Here is a 27,970-nt window from a genome sequence, read left to right as displayed (position 1 = left end):
GAACTGAGCGAGCTCAAAGACGTTGCACATCTTCCTATGTGCGACGGCACCAAATGATGTGAGTTTCGCCGTTACCTTCTTTTACATCTTGTGTTCCTGGACCTTAATGGCGCTGGTCATCGTTCAACGGTCGCCAACCCCTAGTACAACCTCCAGTCCGTGCGTGTCGGTGAGTTTCTTATCTATTTCACCAGTTTTTCTCTACTTATTAAATGATTGTATCCATGTCCGAGCGTGTAGCGGCAGTTTTGAGTGTTCACTGCGCATGCGTAGAACTATACTGAGCTTATCAGTGGTAGACATGCAACTAGCCGGTTACGCTTTGTTCTGTACAAGCGTTCGTAGTTTCATGTTTGATTTTTGAATGTTATTTTAAAATCACTAAAACAACACTCCATTAAGGTTGGCCAACTATTAGTGAGCAAAGCGGTATTTTTTATTATTATAGTTTTGTGAGCTAGTTGAGCTAGTTGCTAGCTGCTGATCTGTAGTACGTGTACAGTGACAATCTATGTAGTAACGTTACCCTGTCATTATGTTGCATTCAATTTATATAGACAGATCAATACTATAAATTCTGTTTTTGGAGGAAATGTCTTAGTTATACCTGAAATATGGCGAAAGGGCACACACAAACAGTTTTATGTTGACTGTGTTAAAACTATATCTAGAAGAGGTGTCAAATACTGGTTAGAATCTGTGCGAATTTGTGGAAGCTTTGGCCTGACACAGTAGTGCAGTGACTAGGCTATTTGTCAACTGTTGCAATTTGATAAAGTAGCACAGCCCTGTGTGTTCACACCACTTTCCAGTTTCTCTGAATGTTTTCTCACAAATTCACTATTACCATCAGTCTGTACATCTCATACATCTTGTAATGTTTGCTTGTGTTGCACAGACTGACCATGGATTGTCTCATGTTTTACTTGTGCCTGTTGACAACTCTCTCTTTAATGTGCTTTAATGCACATTAAAAAAAAGCTAAATAAAGTGTCAAAGAAAGAGATGGTAAAACTGTGGCTGTAATTATTTGTATATATGTATTCACATTGTATACTGCAGAAATATTAAGCGTAGTATAGTTGTATACTTTTCTGAACATATATGCCCATATGTCTAGCCACTATTATGATATCTGGACAACACAGCTTTACTTGAGATGAATGCGTTTGTTGATGACAAGGGGGTGATGGTGCATGAAAAGTGGGTTAGTTCTGTAAAGCTCACGTCATGATTTGTCGTGTCTTACGGTCCACAATAAATAATTTTCAGTGACAGTAAGACTCTCACCATGAAATTCCAATATTTAAACTAGGGATGCAACGATACCATTTTTTCAGAATCGATCCGATCCGATACCAAAAATTCTGAGTATCGGCCGATACCGATCCGTACCGATACCAGCGCAGTTTTTTTTTTATCAAGTAGAATTTCTATAACTCTGTGTTGAACTGATAATAAGAACTGAAAAAAAGAAAAAACAACAACAACAAAAAAATATATGATCATAATCTGACATAAATGCTTTTATAAACTAGGTTAGTGGATAATTCAGCAGTAAAATTTAGTCTAGAAAAATCACGAGTGCACAATAATTGTGTAAAATCTGAACATTTTGTGAAAAAAAAAAAAATGTTTAGTGGGGAACAAATTAGAGACAATAAGTGTAACACTAAATCTGGTAAAACTTTACACATTGCTCTTTGTATTGTTGATAGCAAAAATAGCAATTATTTTATATATAGCCTACTGTAAAATTGAGACATTTTTTAAATGTATAGCACAGCTGTTTAATGAGGTAGCAACATATGATAGATAGGACAGAACAAGAACGGCTATTAATAATCTTTCATTTCGTCGTAGTGTATTATGATATGAAAGGCTCCAATACAGTGCGGCACAAGGCGCTTATGCGGATCCCGAGCGCAGAATGATGCGCTTGAAGCAACATGAGTCACAGTGCGCAGCGCGTTGAGTCCGCATTGAAAAGTTTAAAGCACAAAGAAAATACATATTGATGCGTAGTGTATTATACAGTATCTATCTATGCAATAGTCTATTCAGCATTTTCTTTTAACAGTTTTAAATTTCAGTTACTGTGCGCGTGAAGAACAAATAGTGCTCTGACTTTACTCCAGTGTTGTGATCTAACAGACACCCGGTAGAAAGTAACATGATTAAGGTACAGCAATAAAGTCCAGCAAGATAAAGTTTTTTTATGCGAAACCATAGACCTTTATCTACAGATCAAGTATAATAATAGTAACATTGAATCATCTTGGAGAGAGTTTCATCGTGTTAACTGTCGTAACCGAACGCGACGCGCTGTTTGAATGCTGAAAGAAGAATGATTGACAGCCGCAGCTGAGGGAAACGTTTACGTGATCTTGAATTTAACGACTTAAATATTAATTTATATCTCACATTATACTATATAATGGCTTCAGAACACTTATAATATTGTGCACAAAAACTTATGGTGCTTTATAATGTTTGTGTGCCTTTTGTGAGGCTTAACAATAACACAGAATAGTATAGCCTATACGCACAATATCGGATTTGGATCGGCCTCGTCTGACCGATACCCGATCTGGCAAAAATGGCAGTATCGGAGCCGATACCGATACTGAGTATCGGATCGGTGCATCCCTAATTTAAACTGTGAAATCTGTTCTTGTACCCCAATCCATCCTTTTCATTTTCAATTGGAATGAGTATTTGAATATGAGATAATCTGATTTTTTTTAAACTGGTTACTACGCAGTATGTACTGCACATTATATATATTTTTCTTCACATAGTACATATTTGAAACAATAAAAGATGCAACAATAAACACTCAAAATATTAGTTTGCTTGTGCTACTTTCATGTTGCTTGACCATATTTATTATAAGTTGCACATTCAATTCAGTGAGTGCTATCTGGTTATTATTTCATAAATAAAAGCTTCATTTAAAAAAGTTGGCAGTCTGATCAAATAATAAGTCAAGATGGGTTTGAGTTTGACTTATTATTCAAGTCAACCCCCATTACCAGCTGCCCGTCATGTGACCCCATTGAGGCATCCATGTGAGTCATCTTGTGAGATGCCTCAAGGTTTTCCAGACAAAGTCCTCAGTGAACCTATCCCACTGAGCCTTATTAGTACGCCATGCTTGACGCCAGTTGTGATACATGTCCGCATGCAAACTTTACTTGCTGAGAGCTGGTATTGGATAAGCAAATTAGCCACTTTCTCAAATGTATTGAAATAAATTGGAAGTGAAGAGTTACATTGTTGTACATTCTCATATTACTAAAGCAGTATTCTTACAATATACTCACAGACACCCTGCAGTGCAGCGTATGTCACACTGTTGTTTGCTGGTGAAGCATATTTTTGCATTTAGCATATGGTTATTGTAGTCTGAATTGTGCCTGACTACTTCTTATTTACCGTAAACAGTGTTGTTAAGAAGCACTGGGTTGTGACGTCCATATGCAGCATGGGTTGGCTGCCTGATCCCCGAGAGAAAGTGCTCTGGGATTGGGATTACTGAAACAGGCAGCATGGATTAAACATAGCCTAGGCCGTTGTTGGCAGAGGAAGCCTGAAGCTTTGCAGTAATCACACATCTACTTGAGTGTGTGTGTGTGTGTGTGTGTGTGTGAGTGATTGAGTGAGAAGGTTTAGTTCAGCAAGATATCAATCACTGGAAGACGGGGATGTGCGAGCTGCTTGATAAGCAGGCTTGACGCGTCATTATAGTAGACAAAAGATTATCTTTCTTAATGAGACTGCAGATGGAGAAGGTGTTTTGAATAAACATCCCCCTCTATTTTGCTGGGTAATGATGTGTGTTGAGCAGTGTTGTGCAAGTTACTTCCAAACTGTAGGCTAATACATTATACATTACTTGTTACTGTTATTTAAAAGTAATTCTTTACCTTACAATATTACTGTCTCAGAATTGTAATGCGTTACATTACTCCTGTATTACTTTTGAGTTACTTTCACCAAAATAACTACAGAAGTAGAACTTAACATTCTAAAATGACTAGGGCTGTAAAGATACGTGATATGAAACCGCGACACTCAGATTCATGAACATGTGTCACGGTGCGCGGTGTGAGAAGGCAGAACTTCCCCTTCCAATTCCCAGATCCTTCCCGTCCAGATCCAAAGCTACCACATCTTTAAATTACTATTAGTATTATTTGAAATTAACATTATAAAATACGGATCTACACCACAAAACTAGTTGAGAATAAATTCTTTAAAATTGAGCAATTCCAGCGTGGACCTGACATTTGCTGTAAAAAAATATATAAATTCTCAAAAAATCCATTTAATACCAATATATTGAAACAACTGTTTATATATCCATAGGCTATCCCTTAATAAAGGAGACCAGATATTAGAAAAATATCAATCTACACACATGCATTTTATATTTAATATGAGGGAAATAGACATGTGTGCATGCGTGACACAAAAAAAATCTTTAACTTTTAGGTAGCAAAATATTTTTTAGTAATTCTGTGAATTACGCTAAGCAAACCAAAATTAACACTACCCACCGGATGAAGAAGGGTTGGCTCTCCACAGAACATAATATATTCATTTTATTTTATTTTATTTTATTTTTCGTGTTCGCATTTATGAGGAAAACAAGTAATAAAAACTCGTTGAGTGTTTTAGCGCAATTTTCTGACCTCATGGGATCACAACACTAAGAGATAGTAAATCTTTTCCTGGATTTTTTTTGTGCGTTCCCGAGATTAGACCTTCCTTAACATAATGCCGAAAACCCGAAGTCTCTAGGTGGTCTGGTTGAGGAGTAGATAGAAGTGCAAGATTGGTGCGCACAGACAGAACAGAAATCATGAGTTAACAATCGCAATTTTGTCCGGTGGAAAATTGCGCTAAAAACAATGGTCGTGTCAGTTCTCAGTTACGGACGTGAGCGCTCTGAAAGCGGCACTAAAATACTGCTTTAAAACTTTCACAGAGACCTCAAACAGAAAGCACAAAGCCTTTCTTTAAAGTGAATTTCGTTTTGTATTAATTGTATCTTAATTTTAATCAATGTTTCATCAACCAATTGCTTGGATTTAATAAGAAGTAGACGAGATTATTTAAATATAGTAGACGAGATAATCAGGGCACGGAGGCGCCCGCGCGTGAATTGAAGCGCGTCTCATAAATTAACCGAAACTCAGAGTCTACTTGCCTCACAGTCAGACATGTCTACTTTTAAACAGAACAATTCAAAACGAAAGAAAACATACTGCTCTCTGGTTAGAAAGAAAACACAGAACAAACAGAGTAATGCGCATACGTCCATCCCGCGAATGTACAGTCTTCTTCTACCATATTCTCATTATTAGCCGCTTTTCCACTGGCCAGCGCGATCACAGAGACCGAAATCATGCCTCGCGGCACTCCTGCTAAACCTGTCCTACACACGCTTTTACTGGACTATGTCACACAATACAAAGGTACACCAGCAAGAGGGAGATGAATGAAATAAATCGCCATACAAATATATCAGAAGCTGTCATTTAGAGTTATTTACAAACTTGGACACCACACGCGGCTATTGACTGACCACGAACATGTAATAACTTAGGCATTTTTCATTCGTTAATGTCTCGCATGTTAATGTCTCGTTAATGGCTGTTTTTTCTATTTGAAATTTCTATTTCAAATAGATGCTGTTCTTTTGAATTTTCTATTAATCAGAGAATACTGGGGGAAAAAATGTATCATGGTTTCCACAAAAATATTAACCAGCATAACTGTTATCAACCTTGATAATAATAAGAAATGTTACTTGAGCAGCAAATCAACATGTCAACACAGTGATCATGTGACACTGAAGACTGGAGTAATGATCCTGAAATTCAGCTTTGCATCACAGGAATAAATTACATTTTAAAATATATTAAACTTTTGGCAGTCTGATCAAATAATCAAATGATGTTCAAATTGTGGTTCGTTGATATTGTTTAGCAAACATCCTGCATACTACAAAAATTATATGAATAATGTGCTGTTTTAAAAATAACGTTTAATTAACCTCAAATAGTTTGTTTATTGTCAAGCCTCACGATAAATTCATATTTTGCACAGTGTACATATACTGCATAGTGAAAAATAGTACAAGTATGGTAGGCTAGTACATAATTCTGAATATAGTTTAAAGGTCCTCTCACACCATGTTAACTATAAAGATTTTAAAATATGTTAAAAAAGAAAACTAAATTAAAATTGTAATATTTCACAGTATTCCTGTTTTTACTGAATTTTTTTTAAAATAAATGCAGCATTGGTGTACCCTGGAAATCCAGAGTTCTCGCGAGAGCACAAGTTGAATTTGCTCAGCCAGTTACTCTGGCGTCGAGTAATGATGCTCATTAAATAAGCCCTTGTATCCGAGCTGCACCAATCACATCGGGTTATCTGATATAGGCGGGCCAGAGGCGAGCTAAACAGATGACGACAGCGCTGTGAAGTCAAAGTCATTCGTAAACATTGCAAGATGGCTATTGATGAACACCAGTTGTTTGAAACGGCTTTGGCCGCTACAATGAATGAGTTAGACTTGGCTTTTTATCTAAAAGAGGAACAGAAGACACCGCTCGAATTGTTCCTTTGCAAGAATGGCGTTTTTGCCGACCGGATATGGCAAGAGTCTAATATACCAGTTAGCTCCGCTGGTAGCTAAGCGTATGGCGCTTGTTGTGATTGATATGATCTGAAAAGTAATATGAATTGAATATTAATGACTATTATTATTATTATTATATTTTTTACATTATTTTCTAGTAGTCATATCATAGGAACTTGTTGTCTTTTCATGCGGCAGTTCACAGTTTGTTTTTGCTAAACTTGAAAATAATTATGAATTATTATTATAGGAAAAAGCATACAAAATCTGTCAAAAAGTGGAGAAGCAGTATATTTCTAACACTGGGTAATATAATTTGTATGTAATTTCTGTAGTTTCCTGTCACTTGCTGGCTGATGCTAAAGTTTGATGGGAAAAATTTGCGCTTTATCAGCCTGTCGTTGGATAGAGGTACAGGTAGGAGTACAATTACTGTTAGTTGAGTGGGTTGGATTTCATGCTGGACCACTGTAATCTGCTTGAGTGTACTCCAGGTCTGACCATTGCATCTCTTTTTCTCTCATTCTCTTCCTATAGGAGGCAGGCAGTGCTGATGATGACCGGCGCTCTCAGCCCAGAAGGTACGTCCACAGGCCTGCATTTAACCTCATCTGTTCATCCACCAGCATGCTAAAATCCACATTTATCTCTCAGATATAGCCACACTTGACTGGACCATCATTTTGTAGTTTCGATCCATCTTATGCATTATCTCCTCCACCAGGGGGAGTATTCTGAACGGTGCATGACTAATAAACGGAACATGACCAATATTCAAACCTGAGTTTTATTAATGTTTGGTTCATGTTCAGAAGGGTAACTGCATTGCTTGATCTGCCTGTTTCGGCTAAATAATAGGACTAGTGAAGAAATTGAACTAAAGTCAGAGTGGAGGCCGATCTGTGATTTCAGATAATGTAACAATAAATATCTGTGTCTAAGGAAGGAACTGAAATTAGTTAACTATTATTTGAGTGAAAGCAGGAAGATGGTGACCTGAATGTTGACTACCTTATGTACGTGACTATGCAATCCAGTACACTACAGTATTTGCCAGTAAAATATTTGCATGATTATCAGTTTGCTGGATCTGAGGTCAGCAATATTTGTGTATTTTAGAGTACACACGTATGTAAGTGACATCAGACTTGTTTCTTTTGTATCCATCTCTTGTTCACAACATCCCCATTGTGGTTTGTGCTAAATCGGACTTCACATGAGAACCTATACATAGGCTCGCACGCAATTTGTTTTTTGCAGAATCATTCAAAAAAACTTCTATGCATTCCCTACCACTATGCATTCCCTACCACTTCTATGCATTCCCTGCGTTTTTATTTTGATTATTTAAATGTTTTAAATAATTTTTTTTATTTTTATATATAAATAATAATGATACTATAAGCAAATAAACTTGTAGTAGTCTGAGTTCTACATTTTATTATATTTAACTATAATATTATATAATATTTATAATATTAAACATTATATATATATATATTTCCTCCAAAATTATAAAGCCTTTAGAATTGAACTGACTTTTAGTCATAGGTGTGCATTAATCAACTTATATTTATAAATATTTTGAACATATCTCATGCAATCATATTTGTAATTAATTAATGTTTAGACTTTTTTGTTTTGCAAGTTTTGACGGTATTACATACTGTGAAGCTGTTTTTGCACTGATGCCAGACTTGTTATTCAGTTATGAATAATCATATCTCTTCTATCGTCCATCAAAATATATTACATCATTTATAATATATATATTAAAATATTAAATTAATAATAATATATTAAAGGTTTTATGTATAGATTACATTTATTATATATTAAATATATATCTGCAGGTTCTGCCTGAGCCTGCCTATAGGACATTAAAGTACAAACTTGTGGAGGACTGCATTACATGGTTGACAGTGCAGGGCTTTCATTAGAAGGTCTGGACAGGATTCAGATTCCAGTCTAATTTGAATCATAAGTATCCTGGTGCATGATAACTATTCAGTCGTAGTTATGCAACGCTGTTTGGCTTCCCACCACCAGTTGGAATCGTTTGGGAGGGTCTTACATGACATCAGACTTTTGTTTGTGTAGTATCCAAGACAAAAACTAGAACCCCCAGGTCAAGCTTGAAAGGGACCCCAAAACTTGGCACTTTCAATGCCGTGCCACACATGTCCTCAATTACACGGCATGTTAGGTAATCCTATGATTGACTATGATGTCATTTCCTTGCGTTATTCTCATATCTCTGAGCGCTGTGTGTGTGTTTTCATTTGCCTTTTCCCACTGGCACCGTGCAACAACCTGACCCTCGATGACATAACATTTGGCCTGAATTAAATATATCTTGCTGTGCATGATAATGTATGATTTCAAGGGATGAGGAGGCAATCTCCAGTACACTCTGGAACACACAAATAATTGCTTTTTAATTTAGCAGTATTGCTTCCATGTACACTACCTTTCAAAAGTTTGGGGTTCGTTGGTAAGATATTTCATTTAAAAAAGTCTCTTATGCTCTCTAAGATAACATTTATTTGATCAAAAATACAGTAATATTATGAAATATTACTCCAATTTAACGCAACTGTTTTGTATCTTAAAAGATATGTGATGGCAAAGCTGAATATTCATCAGCCATTACTTAGTGTGACATGATCCTTCAGAAATCATTCTGCTGATTTGGTGCTCAGGAAAGATCTCTTATTATTATTAATGTTGAAAACAATTGTGCTGCTACAGTACATGTCTTTACTGTAACTTTTGATCAATTTAATGCATAATAAAATTATTAATTTCTTTAAACAAAAACAACAACATGGACTTTTGTCAATGACTTGTCATAAATTCACATCTCAGAAATGCTTATCACTTTTCAAACTAAAATGACTCACAATCATTACAACATGTGGTGTGTATCTTGGAGGAATTTTAAAATGGACTTGGTGCTTGTAAAACCCAATGTGGTCAGAGAAGGATGTGGTTGATGAATAAAAACATGTTAAAACAAATCAAATGTATTAAAATACATAAGAACTACAACAAAAGTTGTAGCTGCTAAAGAGATTTCACAATCTGTATGTCTGAATTGTATGTATTAGCAAGACCGTCATCATCAGCGTTTGCATTTATTGTTCTTTTTATGGGACTATTAAGTCTTAGCAGGCCTGCAATACATTTGCTTTGTGCATCGGCCTCATTCCAGCTACTCAAATTAGTCTTGGGGCTGGCGAAGGGGGTGGTTAAGAGAGAAAGCAGGAGATACAGGCACCAGGAAACAGAATAGAAAAATAGAAAATTTCAGAGATATTAAGGTGTCACAGCAGTGTGGCCGAACAGGTTTTTCTGGACCACTTACAAATATATGTTTATGAGTATGTGCATATGAATTCGGTTGGCTGACCGTTTGTCACAGAGCTGGGCAGAGCAAGTTTATTCATGCCTGAGTTTCTCTCATTTCACCTAGTTTATTTACAAGGTCACGTGTAATCATGTGTCAACCGGTGCTTCTGCTACACTATATAACGTGGTATATCTGTGGTGTAATTCATTGCAAAGGAGTGCTTTCATAGTAGATAGCTTTGTTTATAATGGGAGTAATTTATTTATTCTTTATTTATATAACAGATTTTATTTTGCCATCTGACCAAGAGCCAGTTTTTGGTTCCTCAAAAAACTCAAACTCATCAAAACTTTGCACATTTTGAATTCAGTAGATGTTTAGTCACAGGTGTGCATTTATTGGCTTAAATTTATTTACGGTGGCTTTGAACATATCTCACCCAGTGATATTTTAAATGTATTCATGTTTAGACTTTTTGAGATGTACATTTATAATAATAATAGACAAAAGTCTTTTTTGGAAAGAAATTAACACTTTTATTCAACGCATTCAATTGATCAAAAGTTACAGTAAAGACATTTAGCATTTTTGTGTTTTGTTTTTAACTTGTGTTACACAATGTGAAGCTGTTTTTGCACTTGATATCAGACTTTTCATTTTATAATCGGATCTTTGTCTTTCACACACACACACACACATACACACACACACACACACACATATATATATATTTATATCATATCATTTAATATATCATTAAAATAAAAAATAATCAATAAAAAATAATTTTGATTATTTTTTTTTTTTTCATTTGTGAAGAATCTAAGAATCTGGGTTGAATTTCCAGCAACAACAACTGAATTGTGACTTCCTGTCACTGTAATAAAATGACTCATGCCGCAATATAAGATTTTGGTCATACCGCCCACAGGATTTCCCATGTGGCTGACCATTTTTTAATAGAGTGTAGTAAAGAATTGGTATCAGACACGTTCCCAGCTCCAAGTATAGGAAACAGCTGGCTCTTAAGAACACTGCGGCCATGGAATGGGGGTAATCAAGGGAGCATCCATTATCTTGGAAGCACTAGTGACCTTTTCCAGGACATTGCATGCAAGACGGCAGCCGTTGCACAACACGGACTCAAAATTTTGTAAACACGACATGACAACAGCAACATCTCAAATTACCAGCCAAGGGAGTCAAATGGGAAAACTCTGATATAAACACAGCTTACTCAACCCTGACTGTGTTAACAGCCTGGAGATGTTTGTGAAAAGGCTTCAGATGTTATACTGTCACGAGAACAAATGCATTGCAATGCGGAATGTGATGTATTTTCACGCAAGGAGATGGGTGTGTTGATCCCATCAACCTTAAGCACGTAGAACCTACGTCATGCATTCACGTGTGTGCCAGTTCTGTCTTAGATTTAGATTTAGAAGTAGGTTTACATAAAATTCACTCAGACATGTAGAATAGCGAGCTCTAAACAAGCAGTCTTAATGGGTTTAAGTGAACAATCGACTAGTATTTCATTATTGATTCCCAGCTGTCCGATTTTGTTGATCTGAAGTCTTTCTCTGCACTGACTGATGTCTATCTGTCAAACCCAGACATCTTGTCTGTTACTGTTCTGTGTCAAACTACCCAGGTTCCTCTCTCAAGCCGCCATGCAAATGTCTTGATGACGTTAAGTCGAATAAGGCTTTTATTGAGACATCTTCTTTGAAATCGCAGTGGTGTGTGTTTAGTTTACACCTTACCGTGCTATTAAGTCTCCAAAGATGAAAAATATCCTTGAATCAAAGAATGACAGTATGTAAAACTCACTCGGATATTTGGATGAGAGATTTACAATGTTTGTCGCGTTGTGCCTTTTTAAACAAGATTGATTTTCCCAATGGTCTGGGTCAAGTCATCACCTTTGACAAGAACACAGAAAAAATAGACTGAATCTTGTGACGGGCCAAATATGCGGTTTGCAAAGAATAAACCTTCGCTTCTAATGAATCGGGAAGTAAGCTTTTATCAATTTTGAAATGTGATTTACTGATGTATTTGAAGTATTTAGTTCCTGTCAGTAAATATTGGTGGTGGCAGGCCAAGTCATTCACTTGGATTTACATAACAGTGATGTTCTGAATGTCTGTGGTCCTCCACAAACTATATTGTGACTTCAGAATCAAACCTAAAGTATCTGTTGAGATTCTTATGATGTGATTTTTGTTTCAAGGCCTGCTATTCATGTACATATTCATTCATGTTTGGTTTTATGTGTTCACTTACATAAGACAGGCCATGGCCTAAATAAACTAGAGACTGAGTATTTTCACCTGATGTGTGAAACCATATTGTCTTTTTTATTTTATAATGTTTTATTAACAAAGTTTGGGAGGAGCACGTTCAGATAACTAACCTAACTAACACGAGAGGAGCACATTCAGTTAATCAACTCATTAGCGAGATAAGAGGTTTATACAGCAGACTTGCGTCTATTCCATGACAGTTTTCCAGCATCCCTCCACCACCCCATCTCCTCATTTCTAACTATTCCCATCCCAACCTGGGATGCTCTGGGAGTGCGGGGCACTCTGGAATTGGGACCCTCGGAGCTCTCCCCTCGGACAGCAAGCCAAATATGCATAACCTTTACTCTGTGTAATTGTGAACTTGTGAAATGACAATTAAACACGTGCCACCACACTGTAATTTAGAAAAATCTATTATTTGAATATATAATATAATTTAATTATAGTAATATCTCAAATAAAAAAAAATAAAGGCTTTACAGATGTGTGGCCAAGCGATGTGCGTACCCCATCAGATAGCAATCCAGTCCACCAAGATTCATAAAGTAACCAAGTGTAAATTTCTAGAGATAGAAAGTGAGGTAAATATTTTAACTGAGGCTAAACTGAGTTCTTGCGTCAAAACTTGAATTTGATTTGAATGAGGTTCGCTCTAATTTTTGCATGTTGTTTGGGTTTGCTGTTTTACACTGACGGGTAACATGTTTCGACCACAGATTTTGCATGTGTCCAAGACCCCAGACAGACTCAAATCAAAAAAATAAAATAAAGGCTTTATGCAAAAAAGGAAATGTGAAAAATGAAATATGACCTTGTCAGATTCACCCATAAACACGCTTGCAGCTCGCTGGCAGTTTAAACCTGGCTTGCTAAATGTTTTTATTTCCCCCTGTCCCTATGTCCTTTTTAAATCTCAGCTATTCATAGAGCCACTTGACTGCTCATGGAAAACAACTGTCTGATGTGAAGGATGCACTGAAGTGCACTCCAGGCTTGTGATTTCGCAGCTGAGGTCGTATTCCCGCGCTGCGCGGTTCCGTGTCCTTGCGCGGGTGTCTGAAGTGTCGGCCGTCTGTGGAGTCCTGCAGTGGACCCTTCCTGAAGCACATGGCAGCAGCTCCTCCTCTCTTCTGTTCAAGCATTAGTGCGCCGCACCGCAGTTCTTACACACGGAGTTGTGTGAGTGAAGCGGCTCGCCGTCGCCGGCTCATGCCAAAGCAAATGCACATGTAGACTTTGTTTTTATAGCTTTATACGTTCTCAGTTGTAGTTTTACGCTTGTTTAGGGGCAGTGTTTACTGGGTTTAAACGAAACGGTTAACTTCTGGGGACTGTTTTTTAAATATTTTTTATTTTTATCAACCATTACGTTATTTTAAGGCCACGTTGGTGTCCTTTTAAGGCCTTATGGACGGATCATTTTAAAACTATTTTAGCAGAGTGGACAAAGCACCCGATTTATTTAATTTTGGTAGCTTTTTAGTACTTGGGTAGTATGGTGGCTGAAGAGGGGTCTATCTGAGGATATCCGGCTCTCTGGTCCTCCGTCATGACCCTGGAGAGTGTGGCGATCACGGAGAGCTCGAGCTCCTCTGCCCGGGGATTCTGCTCCTGCTGCGGGGCGAAAATAATGCCGTACTTCTCCGACAACGCGGTCGCTTCTCAAAACCAGATCAACCAGCTGTAAGTAAAGCTCAACTGTTATGCACCACATTTATAAGCATAATAAGTCGCCATAGATTCCGCTCTTAAGTGTTTATGCTATATACTTTATTTGTAAGATTTGTTTTATTACTGCACTGTCTCTGATAATAATCAAGAATATAACTTTCACACGGATGCAATCTGTGACGGTAAATACACTGCGAAATACTTCTCGTCACATCAGTTAGCAGAAGTGGATGTTTCACAAGCCTTTGACGTAACTTAGTTGTGTGTTGTGGAAGATGACAGGAGAGAGAGAGGTGATTCACTTACCTGTCGACGGGATTAACTCATGGATGAGTCGTACAATAACCGTGCCTCAACTTTTTTACCATAACCATATAAAGTCATGAACTTATTTGTGTGTCTTGTGACAACGCACTATGGCATGTTTTAGATGTAGTAGGTAATATATATTTTTTTATGTTTGTATAATTCATATGCAAAATATATACATTACCGTTCAAAAGTTTGTTTTCGTCAACTCGGTTCAAGTTAATTTGAAAAGCGCTTTCACAATATATATTGTTTCAAAGCAGCTTTACTGATGCTTGTTTCAATGTTACAATTGAGGAAGTATTCTGTTATAAGTCAGATTTTTCAAAATTCTTGATTTCTTTACAAAAAGTCAATTATGCTCACCAAGGCTGCATTTTATTTGATTCAAAATATAGTAAAACAGATATATCATTACAATTTAACTGTTTTAATATATTTGAAAATGTAATTTCTTCCTGTGATGCAAAGCTGAAATTTCAGCATCATTACTCCAGTCTTCAGTGTCACATGATCCTTCAGAAATCATTATAATATGCTGAATTGCTGCTCAAGAAACATTTATTAATATTATCAATGTTGTAAACAGTTGTGCTGCTTTATATTTTTGTGGAAACTGTAGTTTTTCTCAGAATTCCTTTATGTATAGAAAGTTCAAAAGAAACATTTGGAATATAAATTATTTGTAACAAATGTCTTTACTGTCACAATTTCAATGCCATCCTTGTTAGACACAAATATTTATTTCTTAAAAAAAAGAAAAGAAAAAAAGTTTCTGACCACAAACTTTTGAACGGTAGGCTAGTGTATAATTTTAATTGCAGTGAAAAATTACGGAGCCCCTAAAAGGAACATGAAGAAGAAAAAAAAATGAGAGGGGAAATGATTTGACAATGCTTTTGCATTCTCAGAAATGTTTTGCGTTCCCCTGAGAAACTTTGCGTTTACTTGCAAAGAACACAAACATTTTTTGTTTCAAGTTTCTCAGTTTGTGTTTTTACAGTCTAGATAGCTTTGTGATCTTTATTTGATGAAAAGATCAAGTGTAAATGTCCTCCAAGTTGGTTTTGAGTTGAGACTGATGACAATGCGATTGAGGAAGTGGTTTGAGACGCATACAAAAGATTTGACTTCAGTTCTGCAAAATGTTGCTGTCCAGCATTAGCATCATCAAAAATGTGAACTTGGTTAAATTTGCATATTGTGGGGGTATTTGAGATATGATTGATATCTGTGTACAGGTGTGTGGCCAAGTGTAAATGTGATGTGCGTACCCCATCAGATAGCAATCCAGTCCACCAAGATTCATAAAGTAACCAAGTGTAAATTTCTAGAGATAGAAAGTGAGGTAAATCTTTTAATGGTTGGCACACATGGTAGGCAGCTTTTGGTGTTTTTGGAGACTCCACTCAGTTAGACTTTTTATTGCTGTGGCTTTGGCAAGATGCCAGCATTGATTATGAAAACCTGATGGTGGATCTCATAACAAACCTAACTGAGGCTAAACTGAGCTCTTACGTCAAAACTTGAATTTGATTTGAATGAGGTTCTCTCTAATTTTTGCATGTTGTTTGCGTTTGCTGTTTTACACTGATGATGGGTAACATGTTTCGACCACAGATTTTGCATATGTCCAAGACCCCAGACAGCTTGAAACCTCAAAATAAGCAGCATGTACTAAATCCAATTTGCTACACCCCACCAGACTGTGAAATCTTTTGAGTCAGGCCTAAACTCCAGTCGATTGGGCATAGAGCAGAGATGTATGGCTCTGTTTTTAGACTGACTAAGCAGTCATCTGACATTTGTCAATAGCGTTACAGCATCATTTTTTTTTTTTTTTTTCTCCTTATGCAGAGGAATCAGTACTGATGTTATTTATACTGTGTTAATAGGAAAGACTTGGTCACTGGGGCAGAGTTCTTTTATCTTGTAAACCAATATATGGGTAATTTCATTTTCAGTGAACCGTAATCCAAATTTTTAATCCGTCAGATAGAGCAGGTGATGCCTGATGGGAATTTCCCATGATAATATGTAAGCATATAAAAACCTCCATTACTCCTCATTCACTGCCAAAGCAAACAGAGCTAAGAATAGGCCTGTGTTTGTCAGTGAGCTTTAATGATTAACCTGGCTGGGAAATTACAGGTGTGAGATACTGGAAGGAAGTTGAGCTGTGTGTGTTGAAATTTGCAGTCAGTGACGTAGAGAAGCACGTGTTTTCCAACTTCCAAGTAAAGTATGCACTTGACGTGCTTAAGGGTTGGTATCGTCATAAGGAAATCTGATGTAGTTTGTTCTTCAGTTGAATTACGGGACATAGTTGGTTTGGCTATGGTTTTGAAACAAACAGCAAAACCCAGAGATCATTCTCAAGATTCTTCCATATTCCCAAGTTCTTTGGGAGCGAGAACTATGCTATACTATGCTATCTGACTTTTAAAAATGGAATAACATAAGCAGCTAGTTGTATACACTTCTGTTGTCTCAATCTAGCAATGTTTATGGGTAGAAAATAGAAATGATGTATGAAAACACACAAAACTGGATTCAGACCAGTGTAATTTTACTCTTGTTTATACTATTTTTATATTTATTAATACTTTAAATTTATCTTTTATTTTTGTACTTTTTCATTTAATTTAAGTTTAGTCATTTCATTTTGCTCTTATAATTTATTCATTTATTATATATATATATATATATATATATATATATATATGTATATGTGTGTGTGTATCGATAGATAGATAGATAGATAGATAGATAGATAGATAGATAGCTTTAGTTTATTTCAGTTTAGTTTTAGAAAATGTAGCTTATTTGTTTCAGTTAATTGCCAGTGCAACATTCTTAAGTGTAAGTTTTTCGTCTAATGTTTTTATTTTATTTTATTTTATTTCAGCTTTTTCAATTACCAAAACATTTTATAACCGGATTATAGGGTCGTATAAAATAATGAACAGGTTCATTATTTAATTTGAGCTTCTAAGGTGTACAAATAAATAAAACTTTCTAAGCAACTCCTTTCACCCCTTGTTAGAAAAAAAAAACCCAAAACAAATTGACTTCATTTCTACCAACCTAATCTTATTTTGAACTCTTTTTCGTGGAAAGTGCCTGAACGCTTAGGTAAAGCATATTGTTTAAAATTTTAATATTTTGATATGTAAGATTATGTTTTAATTTGATCTATTTCATAGTGAAAAGAGTGGTTCAGTATAGTCATCATGACTTCAACTGGTCACCCATGTGGACCAATTAGAAAGCAGGACTGTGAACTTGAATAGTTCCTTGCCGTCTCGTTTCATTTTAAAAACTAGGCCTGTACTGTCAAAGTTTTGATCTAGTGTTTGTCTTTATTTGAGTTTTCCAAACCTGGCTGTATTAGTGGCAAGGGGGCTAATTTGTATTTCAGAAGGTGACAAAATTCCATCTACTTCTCTCACTCTGAATCTTTATCAGGCCTGAACTCATAAGGCCTTCAGCCCGGACCTATATTTATCCCTTCCCTAGTGGGAGAGTGACTAATATGGCCAGGGACAGGTGGGGGTCAGGCATCTTTCAGCTTGTTGCATGGCTCTCAACGACCCCTTACATAGTGATGATTGTGTCTGTGCCCTAGCAACTACTGTCCAGTGCCTCATGCCAAAAGATGACCCTCCCACCCTCTTCTCTTTCTCTCCCTACGCTGTGTGTAGACGAGCACAGGCAGGTCGTCTATTTCCTCTGTCTGACCTATCTGGATTCTCTTCTTTTTTCTCTTGTGTGTATATGTGTGTATGCCCTTACATGTCTGCCTCAGTGAAATGCCAGTGGGTGGAAATTGCATCACATGGCCCCGGTGCTCTCTCCACTCTCTGAACACGGATACTAGTGCTGCAAAAAACACCCCGGCACAGTGTCCTGGGTCATATTCTTGACACATCACTGAAGTGGTGTCTGCACCCACGGTGCCTTTAGTAGACTTCATTTTGCACTAATCACGATCAGTATATGAGTAGTTCATGTTAAGTACTTATGGTAAATGCTATACTCCATCTCAAACTATTTTAAATGCCATTTCATGTGTATATGTATATATGTGTGTATATATATCAGCTGCTCATGTAGCAAACTGCAGGACAGTCAATAATCTTATCAGACCTTGATGTTCTTTGCAGTCTGCATAGTTTCTGCTGTCTTGAACAAAATTACAAAGTTTTGTCCCAAGCGCTCTTCCAGCTGTCATGTTTGGTTACGTGAGATGATATACAGTAGCTACCAACACTGTAAAAGTCCATCAGCATTCATTCACTCTGCTGTTTATTTTTAGATGTGTAAAATTAGCCACGACCCTGCATCAGCCTGTAGCTCATATCCCCTCATATGCTGATAGATGTGCAAAGCGCAGAGCAAGAAAAGAGACTGTTTGCACTATACTCTAATTTTCTGCCTAGCTTTGTCACTGTCTTGCTCCTGTTTAAAAAAAATAAATAATAATAATTCATATCAAGCTTCCTATAAAAGTACTCCATAAAGCAGTTTTATCAGCTCAAAAAAATAACAAAATTAACATTTGATCACACCTTCCAAAGGCGAATGTGTAAAATGTTTGGTAAAACAAATGTTTTTTGCAGATTTAAAAAGTCTTTTGCTCACCAAGGCTTATTTGATCAAAAATACAGTTAAACAGTAATATTGTGAAATTTTACAGATTAAAATAACTGTCTTTAAAACTGCGCCTGTCACAAAAACATGAAGGCACGTTGTTTTCTCCAATATTTCTTTTATTTTGGTAGTTTTATTTAAGATAACATTTAAGAGAAAACACTTCAGGCATCCTAGATAAACTTCTGATAGTCAGGGTTTAGTCAATTTTCTATAATTTTGGTTTTGTTCTAGTTCAACCTCCTAATAAACTTTTTAAAACATTTTCGGTTTGTATTTGGTGCTTAGCGAGTGTTAACTTTGGACCCTTGGGTCGGCTGTTAATTTGAGAGACCATGAGATCGAACTGAGACTAGAGAGTGGAGGAAACAGCTGGGTCAGAGGTGACTGGGATGTGGGAAATGAGCTCAGCTGGGGCTGATGGGGTTTTTTTTTTTTGTTGTTTTTTCTTTGGGGAGTGACTGCCCCGGGATTCTTGCGTTCCCTCAATTCTGCAATCCTTCCTCCCTCAAAACGCTGAGACAGAGGGCTGGTGTTTCCGCAGAAATACCCAGATTCCTCAGAAGTTACTCCGAGGATGCTTTTCAGATACAGACGTGGAAAGTCCAAAGCTTTTGGCATGTAATACAGGAACAGCGGTTTATGAGCGAGACCACTAGTCACTGTAAGTGTCGAGATGAAGGTGGTGCTTCGTAATGACTGCTGTTTCGGGTCAAACGGCTCCCAGCTCTGTAACTGAGCCGCTGCAGCATGAGCCCCTTCACATATTTTACAATGCCACTTTGAGGTCTGAGATTGAGCCTCTTAATGTACTGATAGTGCAAGTGCTCAAACGCAGATGTGAATGCTTGGTCATCCTGTTATATCAATTTGGTGTGTGCTTTTGCGTCACTGTGGCAGTAACAATTACTTCCAGAAATCAAATGTCTGTGACATTTAAAATGTATCTAGACATATTATGTTGACTATTTAACTAGCCTTTTCTATTTTAGTATATGTATAATTATATATTAAATATACAATATACAATATATTGTAAAGTCTCTGCTTTCTGTCTCTGTCACTGTTCTTGTCATCAGTATCAGCGAGAACTTCCTAACCGTCAAAGGTGCCGCTCTCTTCCTCCCTCGGGGAAATGGCTCCTCTTCTTCATCACCCTGCATCACTCAGCGGCGGAACAAACACACAGGTATGAAACCTCACGAAAGGATCTCTTGACGCAGTTTGTGCTATTCTCTCTGGCTGTCAGACGCAGCTTAACATATGAACATGTGTTATGGAATCTGTCTCTCTTGTTTTCAGTTTTGAACTCTTGATCATTGAACTCTTCCATGTGGCAATGCATAAGACTGACCTTGAGATGAAGGATTTTGTCACTCAAGAATGTTTGTGTGCATGTATTTGCATGCATGTATGTTGATAGACATACTGCTGTGCTTGCAGATAGACCGCATTGATTTCATTATGAGACCCATTAGATTACAGGAATGCATTATGAAGGGACCCTAGGGTCCGTCAGTCATTGTATAATACAGTATACGACAGACTTTATTCATCTTTATTTGTCTTCAAACATAAATTGAATGAATTTTATTGCATAAGATAACAAAATATCAAATTAAGTTGTATTTATTTTAAAGAAAAAATATTATAAGCACAGTTTCATATTAAAATGTTTTAGATGATCGCAATTTCTGTTAAATGCCAACTATAAGGGTTCAAAAAGTTTTTGTGCCCTCTCTATGCAACTTCTATCAATCATACTTGTTTTTAACTCTCCATCTGGTTTAATATTTTAATATTTCTATTCATGATTTACAAACCCAAGCGTAATCACACACTAGCCAGACAAGGAACGTGTCTTGTATGGGATGAAGTGAAATTGGCCTCTGGGTAATTTTCACTGAAGCATGCAAATGTCACAACACTATTATCTGGGAGGTTTATGGTTGTTATTGGTTCCTTCACAGGTGACCTTCAGCTGCATTTGCAGACCATGTTCACCCTGCTGCGCCCAGAGGACACCATCCGCCTGGTAACTACCATCATTCAGACCTAATTAATCAAACCACATGCATCAGAATGCTGATCGTCTCTGATTCTGTCTATCACAGGCTGTCCGGTTAGAAAGCGCCTACACCCTGCGTACACGGTACATGGTGATCGTCTCAACCAATGGTAGACAGGACACAGAAGAAAATGTGGTGCTGGGAATGGACTTCAGCAATTCAGACCGGTCAGTATAATGCAGACACACTGATAAGTTTGTTTTGCATTTGTTAATGTTGAAGGTGGTGCTCATAATATGTGATGCGTTTCCTGTAGCACTTGCACAGTTGGGCTGGTTTTACCCTTGTGGAGCGATACACTTATACACTTGGATGGAGACGGGTGAGGCATAACATGCATGCACAAACCAGTTCTGCATTTTTAAACAAAACTTTTACAGAGTATTCAGACTGAAAGTGATGTTTTCCTCTCATTAGTGGCTTCAGTGTGTCCACTGTTAGCCGAGTCCATGTCTTCAAACCAGTCTCAGTGCAGGCCATGTGGTGAGTGTCTATAAAGACAGCTTTTCAGCTTTCATACTTTTTTTATGTAAGGTTAATGTATTTTCTCTCTTGCACATACTCTTAGGTCAGCCTTGCAGTCTCTGCATAAGGTTTGCGAGGTGGCCCGATGTCATAACTACTACCCCGGCAGTCTCTTCCTGACCTGGGTCAGTTACTATCAGAGCCGCGTGTCCTCCGACCAGCACTGCATCAATGAGTGGAACGCCATGCGAGACGTGCAGTCCTACCGTGCAGACTCACCCGTGCTGTTCACCGATGTGTGAGTAATGTTTTCAACATTTATAATAGAAAACAGTCATTTTAAATGTCAAACTTCAGAAAATCTTAATGACCCCAAACCTTTGATCGACAGTGTATGGTTTTGTGGAAATAGGGTTCAGAGTCCTTATGAAACAAGGGTATTGTTATTGTGCTTTCCATATTTAGGGCCAAGTTGATGTGGTTTACAAAACTCAAGTCCTTCTATAGTCAATAGGTGTGAATAGCAGTGTTTGGGTTGTAAATCAATCCTTGTTTTTGGAATATCGAGACATGTGCATGCACACTCACAAAGTTCAATCATATAGGGCAAGTTTGCATCAGAGTAAGACAAGGAGACATGGCGTTCCCTGAATAGATTGACGTGTTATTGCCAAATCGATGAGACGACCTCTAACTTCTTCGATGCACAGTGGCCTGATGGTGTAATCCATGTTGTTGCTTGGACTGCAGGGGGGAATTTCCCCTCAGTTGGAGGCACACACACGTGCATGTGTTTATAACATACACAACTTCAGCCTCTTGCTTTTTATAGCTCCACGCCGAGATAGTGATTTAGAGTCGGAAAAATGGGCGAGATGGATAGGTAGCCTGGCGGATGGATGGAAACAGGTGGCTTGAGAAGGGGAGTGAAAATTATCTATCTAGTATATACTTTGGACACTGTGACCATGAAAGAGGACAATGAGGTTGCGCCATAGAGATAGTGTTTTCCTCGAGAGTTGAGAGGTCTTTAGTGAAGCGGATCTGTTCTTTTTAGACATCCTGTGAAATGGTGCCCATTGAATGCTTCTGAATTAGGTTAACTGAGAGAGCTAAGGTATTGTCTTTGTCTCCATAGCTTAAGATTTAGTATGGTCACTTTGCATGGATATAAATAGGAACATAATGAGATTATAATTCCACACACTGTCACTTCTTTTTTTCAAGTTTTCATAAAAGGTCAATCAAGCTGGCATGTGTAAACATGTTTAACTTTCCTGCATAGGGGCTTTTCACCCCTCGGAGTGCCCTTGTGCGCACAACCACCATCTGAGGGCTGTTGACCTACATTGCATAGCAGTGTTTTTAAGGTTACTGGTAGTGATTAAGATCACAGTGCAGTCTCCTGGCAGCCTATCAGTGAAGAGACATTTGTCCCGTGGTGAACCCAACACCAGAGGCCTAGGGATGATGCACATTTACCATTATTATTTGCACATACTGTAACTGAGCTGGGATTTGATTTCAAATTGTTTAATTTAAACAAAGGCTTTGTTCTGAAGTCTCTGGGTTTTGTAGCTCTACTCGAACAATACCACACAGACATACAAAGAATTATACGAGGTGAGGCGTGCCTCACATTGAGACCAAACTGGATGATTCATGATTCTGGGTTTCATGCATACAGGCCAACTGAGAGAGAACGCACAGAGAGACTGATTAAGACCCGTTTGAGAGAGATCATGATGCAGAAGGACCTGGAGAACGTTACTTCAAAAGAGGTACAAACATCCATTGTGCATATAGTATGCAATCTTAAAAGTCTTCTTGTTTTGATACCTTGTGTAAAACCCACCAAAATCTGAATGTCTTAAATAATACCAGCAGATCTTGAGGTTCATGTCAAAAAATGTTAACAGATGTATTGGATAATAACTTTTTTTTTCAGATTCGGACGGAGCTAGAGATGCAGATGGTTTGCAACCTGCGCGAGTTCAAGGAGTTCATCGATAATGAGATGATTGTCATCCTGGGCCAGATGGACAGCCCCACCGAGATCTTCGACCATGTCTATCTGGTTGGTATCCTACCCACTTGTCAATACCTCTCAATGAAAAGGCCTAATCTCCTATGGACATTAGGGAAGGGGTGTTCAATCATGCTACTGAAGGGTCACTGTCCTGCAGAGTTTAGCTATAACCTCAATTAAACACCCGAACCAGCTAATCAAGGTCTTCATGCCTACTTCCAAACTTCCATGCAGGTGTGTTGGAGCTAATCTCTGAAGGACGTTGGCCCTCCAGGAGCAGGTTTGGACATCCCTGCTTCAGGAGCATCAACCATAACGTTTAATTTCTGTTTATGTTTCCAGGGTTCAGAGTGGAATGCCTCTAACCTTGAGGAGCTCCAGAACAGTGGGTAAGTGACACTGTTATTCCAAGCCACTGTTTTTAAACGAATACATCCGCTCGGCTGTATGCATTCATTGTTAATTTTACCACCCCACTTCCTCAGAGTTCGCTACATCCTGAATGTGACGCGAGAGATTGATAATTTCTTCCCTGGGCTTTTTGAGTATCACAACATCCGAGTGTATGACGAGGAGGCCACAAACCTCTTGGAGTATTGGAATGACACCTACAAGTTCATTTCCAAGGCCAAGTAAGTAGAAAAACTGGCTTCTGAAGTTCTGGTTCTTCGATGGTGTTTCACCAAAGTTTTGCGATCCAGGAAAGCTGGGGTGAAGTGTCTGGTACACTGTAAGATGGGAGTGAGTCGTTCTGCCTCCACCGTGATCGCATACGCTATGAAGGAGTACGGCTGGGACCTGGATAGAGCCTTTGACCATGTGAAGGAACGACGCTCCGTCACCAAACCAAACCCATCCTTCATGAAGCAGCTGGAAGAGTACCAGGGTATCCTGCTAGCCAGGTATGGGCCATACACACAGAGCTTGAAGTCAGATGCTTATTCATATTTAATTTAATCCAACACACCCTTACCTTTTAAAAAAAAGAGCCAAAGAATAGTCTTACTGATACACATTGACTTTAGGATTAAATGTAATACTTTTGCTCTTATAAAAAAAAAAGGTCAACAGAGACTAAGTTTGGAGTTTCCATTGAGTAAATGCTTCTGTATTTTGACTCAATGGCATTGAGTTTCGTCACCATTGTGATCTAATGCATGTGCATTATGCTGGTCTCTCCACATTCCTTTTGTTGTGCAGCTTTTGCTGTCATACTTGCTTTCGTGTTTGTATTCCCATTCACACACCCAGAGCTAATTGTATGTTTGAAATATAGGTCACCACCCTCAGTGATTCACCTGACATTTAATGTTTCCTCCACATTGATGAAAGACGCTCGTCTGACACTCTTGTCTTTCTTTCTCTCTTGCTTTTTCATTCCTCCAGCAAACAGAGGCATAACAAGCTGTGGCGTTCCCACTCAGATAGTGATCTGTCGGAGGGTCACGAGCCGCTGTGCAAGGCACCTCGCTCGCTGGACAGCTCGGACCCACATAACAACAACGGTCCTCCTTCCATCCAGCAGATGCTAGGCATTGCTGTGCTAGAGTCCCTTACCCATCCACAGCCTGTTACAGGCAACACCCATATCAAATCAGGTGAGCTGCCACACGAGGACCCTTTCCTCCCGCCTCGCCCCAGACAACGAGCAGCTACAGTGGTGCCTGAGCAGAATATGGCAAAGAACTCTCATAAGAACCTTGCGGTGAGCGAGCCAGTTGCTCGTCGCCACCCTCCTCCCTCTCTACACGTTCTCGCTCCTCCTCTTTCGCCAGAGGAGAGAGAGGGCAATACAACTCCAGACCTCGGCGCCCAATCGTCTCACCAAGTGCCTGAGCCAAAAACAGATACTGTTGAGTTGTCCCCTGACACTCCTGATCAAAATGACTCTGATCAAGTGTCACAAAGCTTAGAACTTTGTCTGGAAAGGGCTGTCAGTAAAGATGAAGGGAATCTGCCTTCTCCAAGCACGCCCGAGGCTGACAGCCCCTCAGGAGCCCCTTTGATTCCCGAGCTGGACTCCAGTGATGATAACAACAACCCCAACGCTGCAGATCTGGTAGCAGCAGATGACTCTGTGCATGCCTGCGCATCCCGTCTTAGCAAAGATAGCATTGACTTCTTTAGTGCCAGAGAGAAGTTCCTCTGCCTGTCCCAGGACAATCACCCTCGCTCATTTTCCGAAATGGCTGCTCTGCAGCCACCTCAATCCAGATGCACCCCTCCCTTGGATGATCCCAGTGAGGAAACGGATGAGGTAAGAGTTTACGCTCACTTCAAAGATCATTGTACTTCTGATTTGTCATTCTTCTGAAAGATAAATGATAAAACATGAATGGAATGACTCATTTATTGATCTAAAAGTAAAGGCACAGGAAGTATATAGAAGTGATGCCAGTACAACACTGCCTCTTGCTGGTGTAAACTGGAAAATGTCCAATATGAAAGGAAGATATTTTGGACTTGTTTTTTTGTGTGATAATTTTCTGTTTATTTTAGAGGTTGATGGCTACATTCCCCTTTCTTGAAAAAAAAAAAAAAAAACACTGAGCAATTCTGCCTTACAATTTTGTGAGTCATGGAAGAGTTAGTTGAGGCTGCTTAAATGACATGAACTGAATGAAAAGAATTAATTTTTTTGGCTGAACCATTCCTTTGATGTGGTAATATTTGTTAATGTGGTAAGCTCTCTTGATTAAAAGTATTTTCTCTCTTCTCATCCCTAGTGCCACGCCCACTCAGAGACCAATAGCGAAGCAGTGCCCCACCCCCTTCACCATGACAAAAATGTGTGTGTGCGTCATATAGTTACTGAACTGGAATCCATATCACACACCTGCAGTCCACCACTGGCACGCAACTCACCTCAAACTGCAACACTGGAGGAGGTGGATGGGCAAATTTCTTCAGCTCCTCACTCTCCCTCCGACAGGCCCTCAGGATCTGTGCGCCGGGCCACAGAGCAGTTGGAGCTTATACTACGTCAGGGTCAAGAGGTTCCTCGCTCTCCTCTTCCTTCCCCATGTTTGGACTGTTCTGAGCTGCAGTCTTTCTCCGGTAAGCCAGAGGGCACTGTGGCCCCGACTTGTATTGAGACCCAAAAGACTACAGACGGAAAAACAGGCGACACCAAAGTGCTTGATGATGAGGACTCTGGTATAATCCCTGATCCTTCCTTCTCACTGTATCTTGAAGGGAGTGTTTCAGTGGAGGCTGACCAAATCACTTTGAACCCCACTCTTGAGCCCAGCTCTGGTTCTTCCTCTGTGTTGTGGCTAGAAGGCGTGACCGAGCTGGAGACGGATGTAGACGACCTGTTGAGGCCCCAATTCCGGCTAGCACGCAGCAGTGAGGACTTGCAGAAGATCCAGGAGACTCTCCGAGAGCTCCAGGCGTTCTTATACGAGGCTGGAGGACTGGAGGCCTGCAGTGGACAAGTTGAGGAGAACCAGCCGCTCAAGGGCCAGTGGAACTCGTTAGATGGGGAGCAACGCTTGGAGCCCAAAGCACCTGCGATGTGGCAGAGAGCCATGGAAATCGAGGCCCGCATCAGACAGGCCGGTCTAACCCCTCCCTCACTCATGAAACGCTCTGCCTCACTTGCTAAACTTGACCGGCTAGAGCTGTCTACTAACGACTTGAGCGACTGGGACTTCCATCCGGCAAACACAGGGTTTCATCAACCCTCTTCTTCCTCTTTATCCACCTTTCACTCCTTGCCACTGACCCACAGCCATGATGACGCCCATAAGAAGCAGCGTGTTCTACCTCAGAGCCCTTCCACCCCTGATTCCACTGTCCATTTGATAGAGGCGGACAGGATTGAAGGCTCCGCCCACCTCTCGCCCTCATGTTTGCAGATAATGCAAGCGGGTGGAGCCAGTCCCCCTGAACACTCCCCCGTCCAGCCCACCAATTCCGTGTCCACACGACAACAACATGCAAAGACTTATCCCGTTCGCCGTTTGCGCAAAGCGTCAGACAAGAAAAAGACAGTCACTGTTTTGTACAACACCATGTGACCATTACTGAACTTTCACATGCTGCTTTTATCGGCATGAAGGACTATCTCAGACTGCGACAAATTCAAGTTTCGTTCAGTGAAGTCTAAGCTAAATTTGTACGCTAAAGATGTATGCTACTGTAGGTGCGAATGAGAACGTGAGTGAGCGTGTCAGTTTTGTGTTCAGAATCTTTCAGGTAGCAACTCAAACAAGAGGGTTGTTTCTTAAAACATGCACTTTACTCTCTTGTTTTTCTTTTTTACGGTTTTCTTTTATTTTTTTAGATAGCATTTTTATTTGAGTATTTTTGCACTGGCTTGTTCGGTAGAGTTGACTGTATGTCTGACAGCATGTGGAGTCATTATTCTGTTTGAAATCAAGGTAAACTTGATCAACTTTTTTTATCCTGTGGTTTAGCTGTGACTTGTAAAATAAAACTGCACTATTTTAA

General features: G+C 38.9%; 1 protein-coding gene across 2 annotated transcripts; it reads left to right on the top strand.

Moving 5' to 3' along the window:
* Positions 1-27,970, top strand: ssh2a (slingshot protein phosphatase 2a). Of its 2 annotated transcripts, XM_084126965.1 has the most exons (15): positions 1-169; positions 7,193-7,236; positions 20,032-20,141; positions 20,923-20,987; positions 21,067-21,188; positions 21,278-21,343; positions 21,439-21,504; positions 21,590-21,784; positions 23,174-23,267; positions 23,435-23,563; positions 23,858-23,904; positions 24,001-24,147; positions 24,217-24,417; positions 24,902-25,772; positions 26,242-27,970. In XM_084126965.1, exons 1-15 carry the CDS (start codon positions 107-109, stop codon positions 27,535-27,537), a joined length of 3,516 nt encoding a protein of 1,171 aa, XP_083983091.1. In that variant the 5' UTR covers positions 1-106; the 3' UTR covers positions 27,538-27,970. The 2 variants fall into 2 exon arrangements, with proteins under 2 accessions (XP_083983091.1, XP_083983090.1); XM_084126964.1 differs by lacking the exons at positions 1-169; positions 7,193-7,236 and adding an exon at positions 13,304-14,002.

The sequence above is a fragment of the Abramis brama genome (assembly GCF_963993115.1).
Source record: "Abramis brama genome assembly, chromosome: 10".
NCBI lineage: Eukaryota > Metazoa > Chordata > Actinopteri > Cypriniformes > Leuciscidae > Abramis > Abramis brama.
The sequence above is the reverse complement of the archived record's forward strand: the minus strand, read 5'-3'. Positions and strand labels throughout refer to the sequence as shown.

Excerpts from the sequence above, each read along its gene's own strand:
- ssh2a (XM_084126964.1), top strand. The coding sequence starts at position 13,869 with ATGACCCTGGAGAGTGTGGCGATCACGGAGAGCTCGAGCTCCTCTGCC. Across the intron at positions 21,189-21,277 it reads GACTTCAGCAATTCAGACCG|CACTTGCACAGTTGGGCTGG; the intron begins GTCAGTATAATG and ends CGTTTCCTGTAG. Across the intron at positions 23,564-23,857 it reads TCTTCGACCATGTCTATCTG|GGTTCAGAGTGGAATGCCTC; the intron begins GTTGGTATCCTA and ends TTATGTTTCCAG.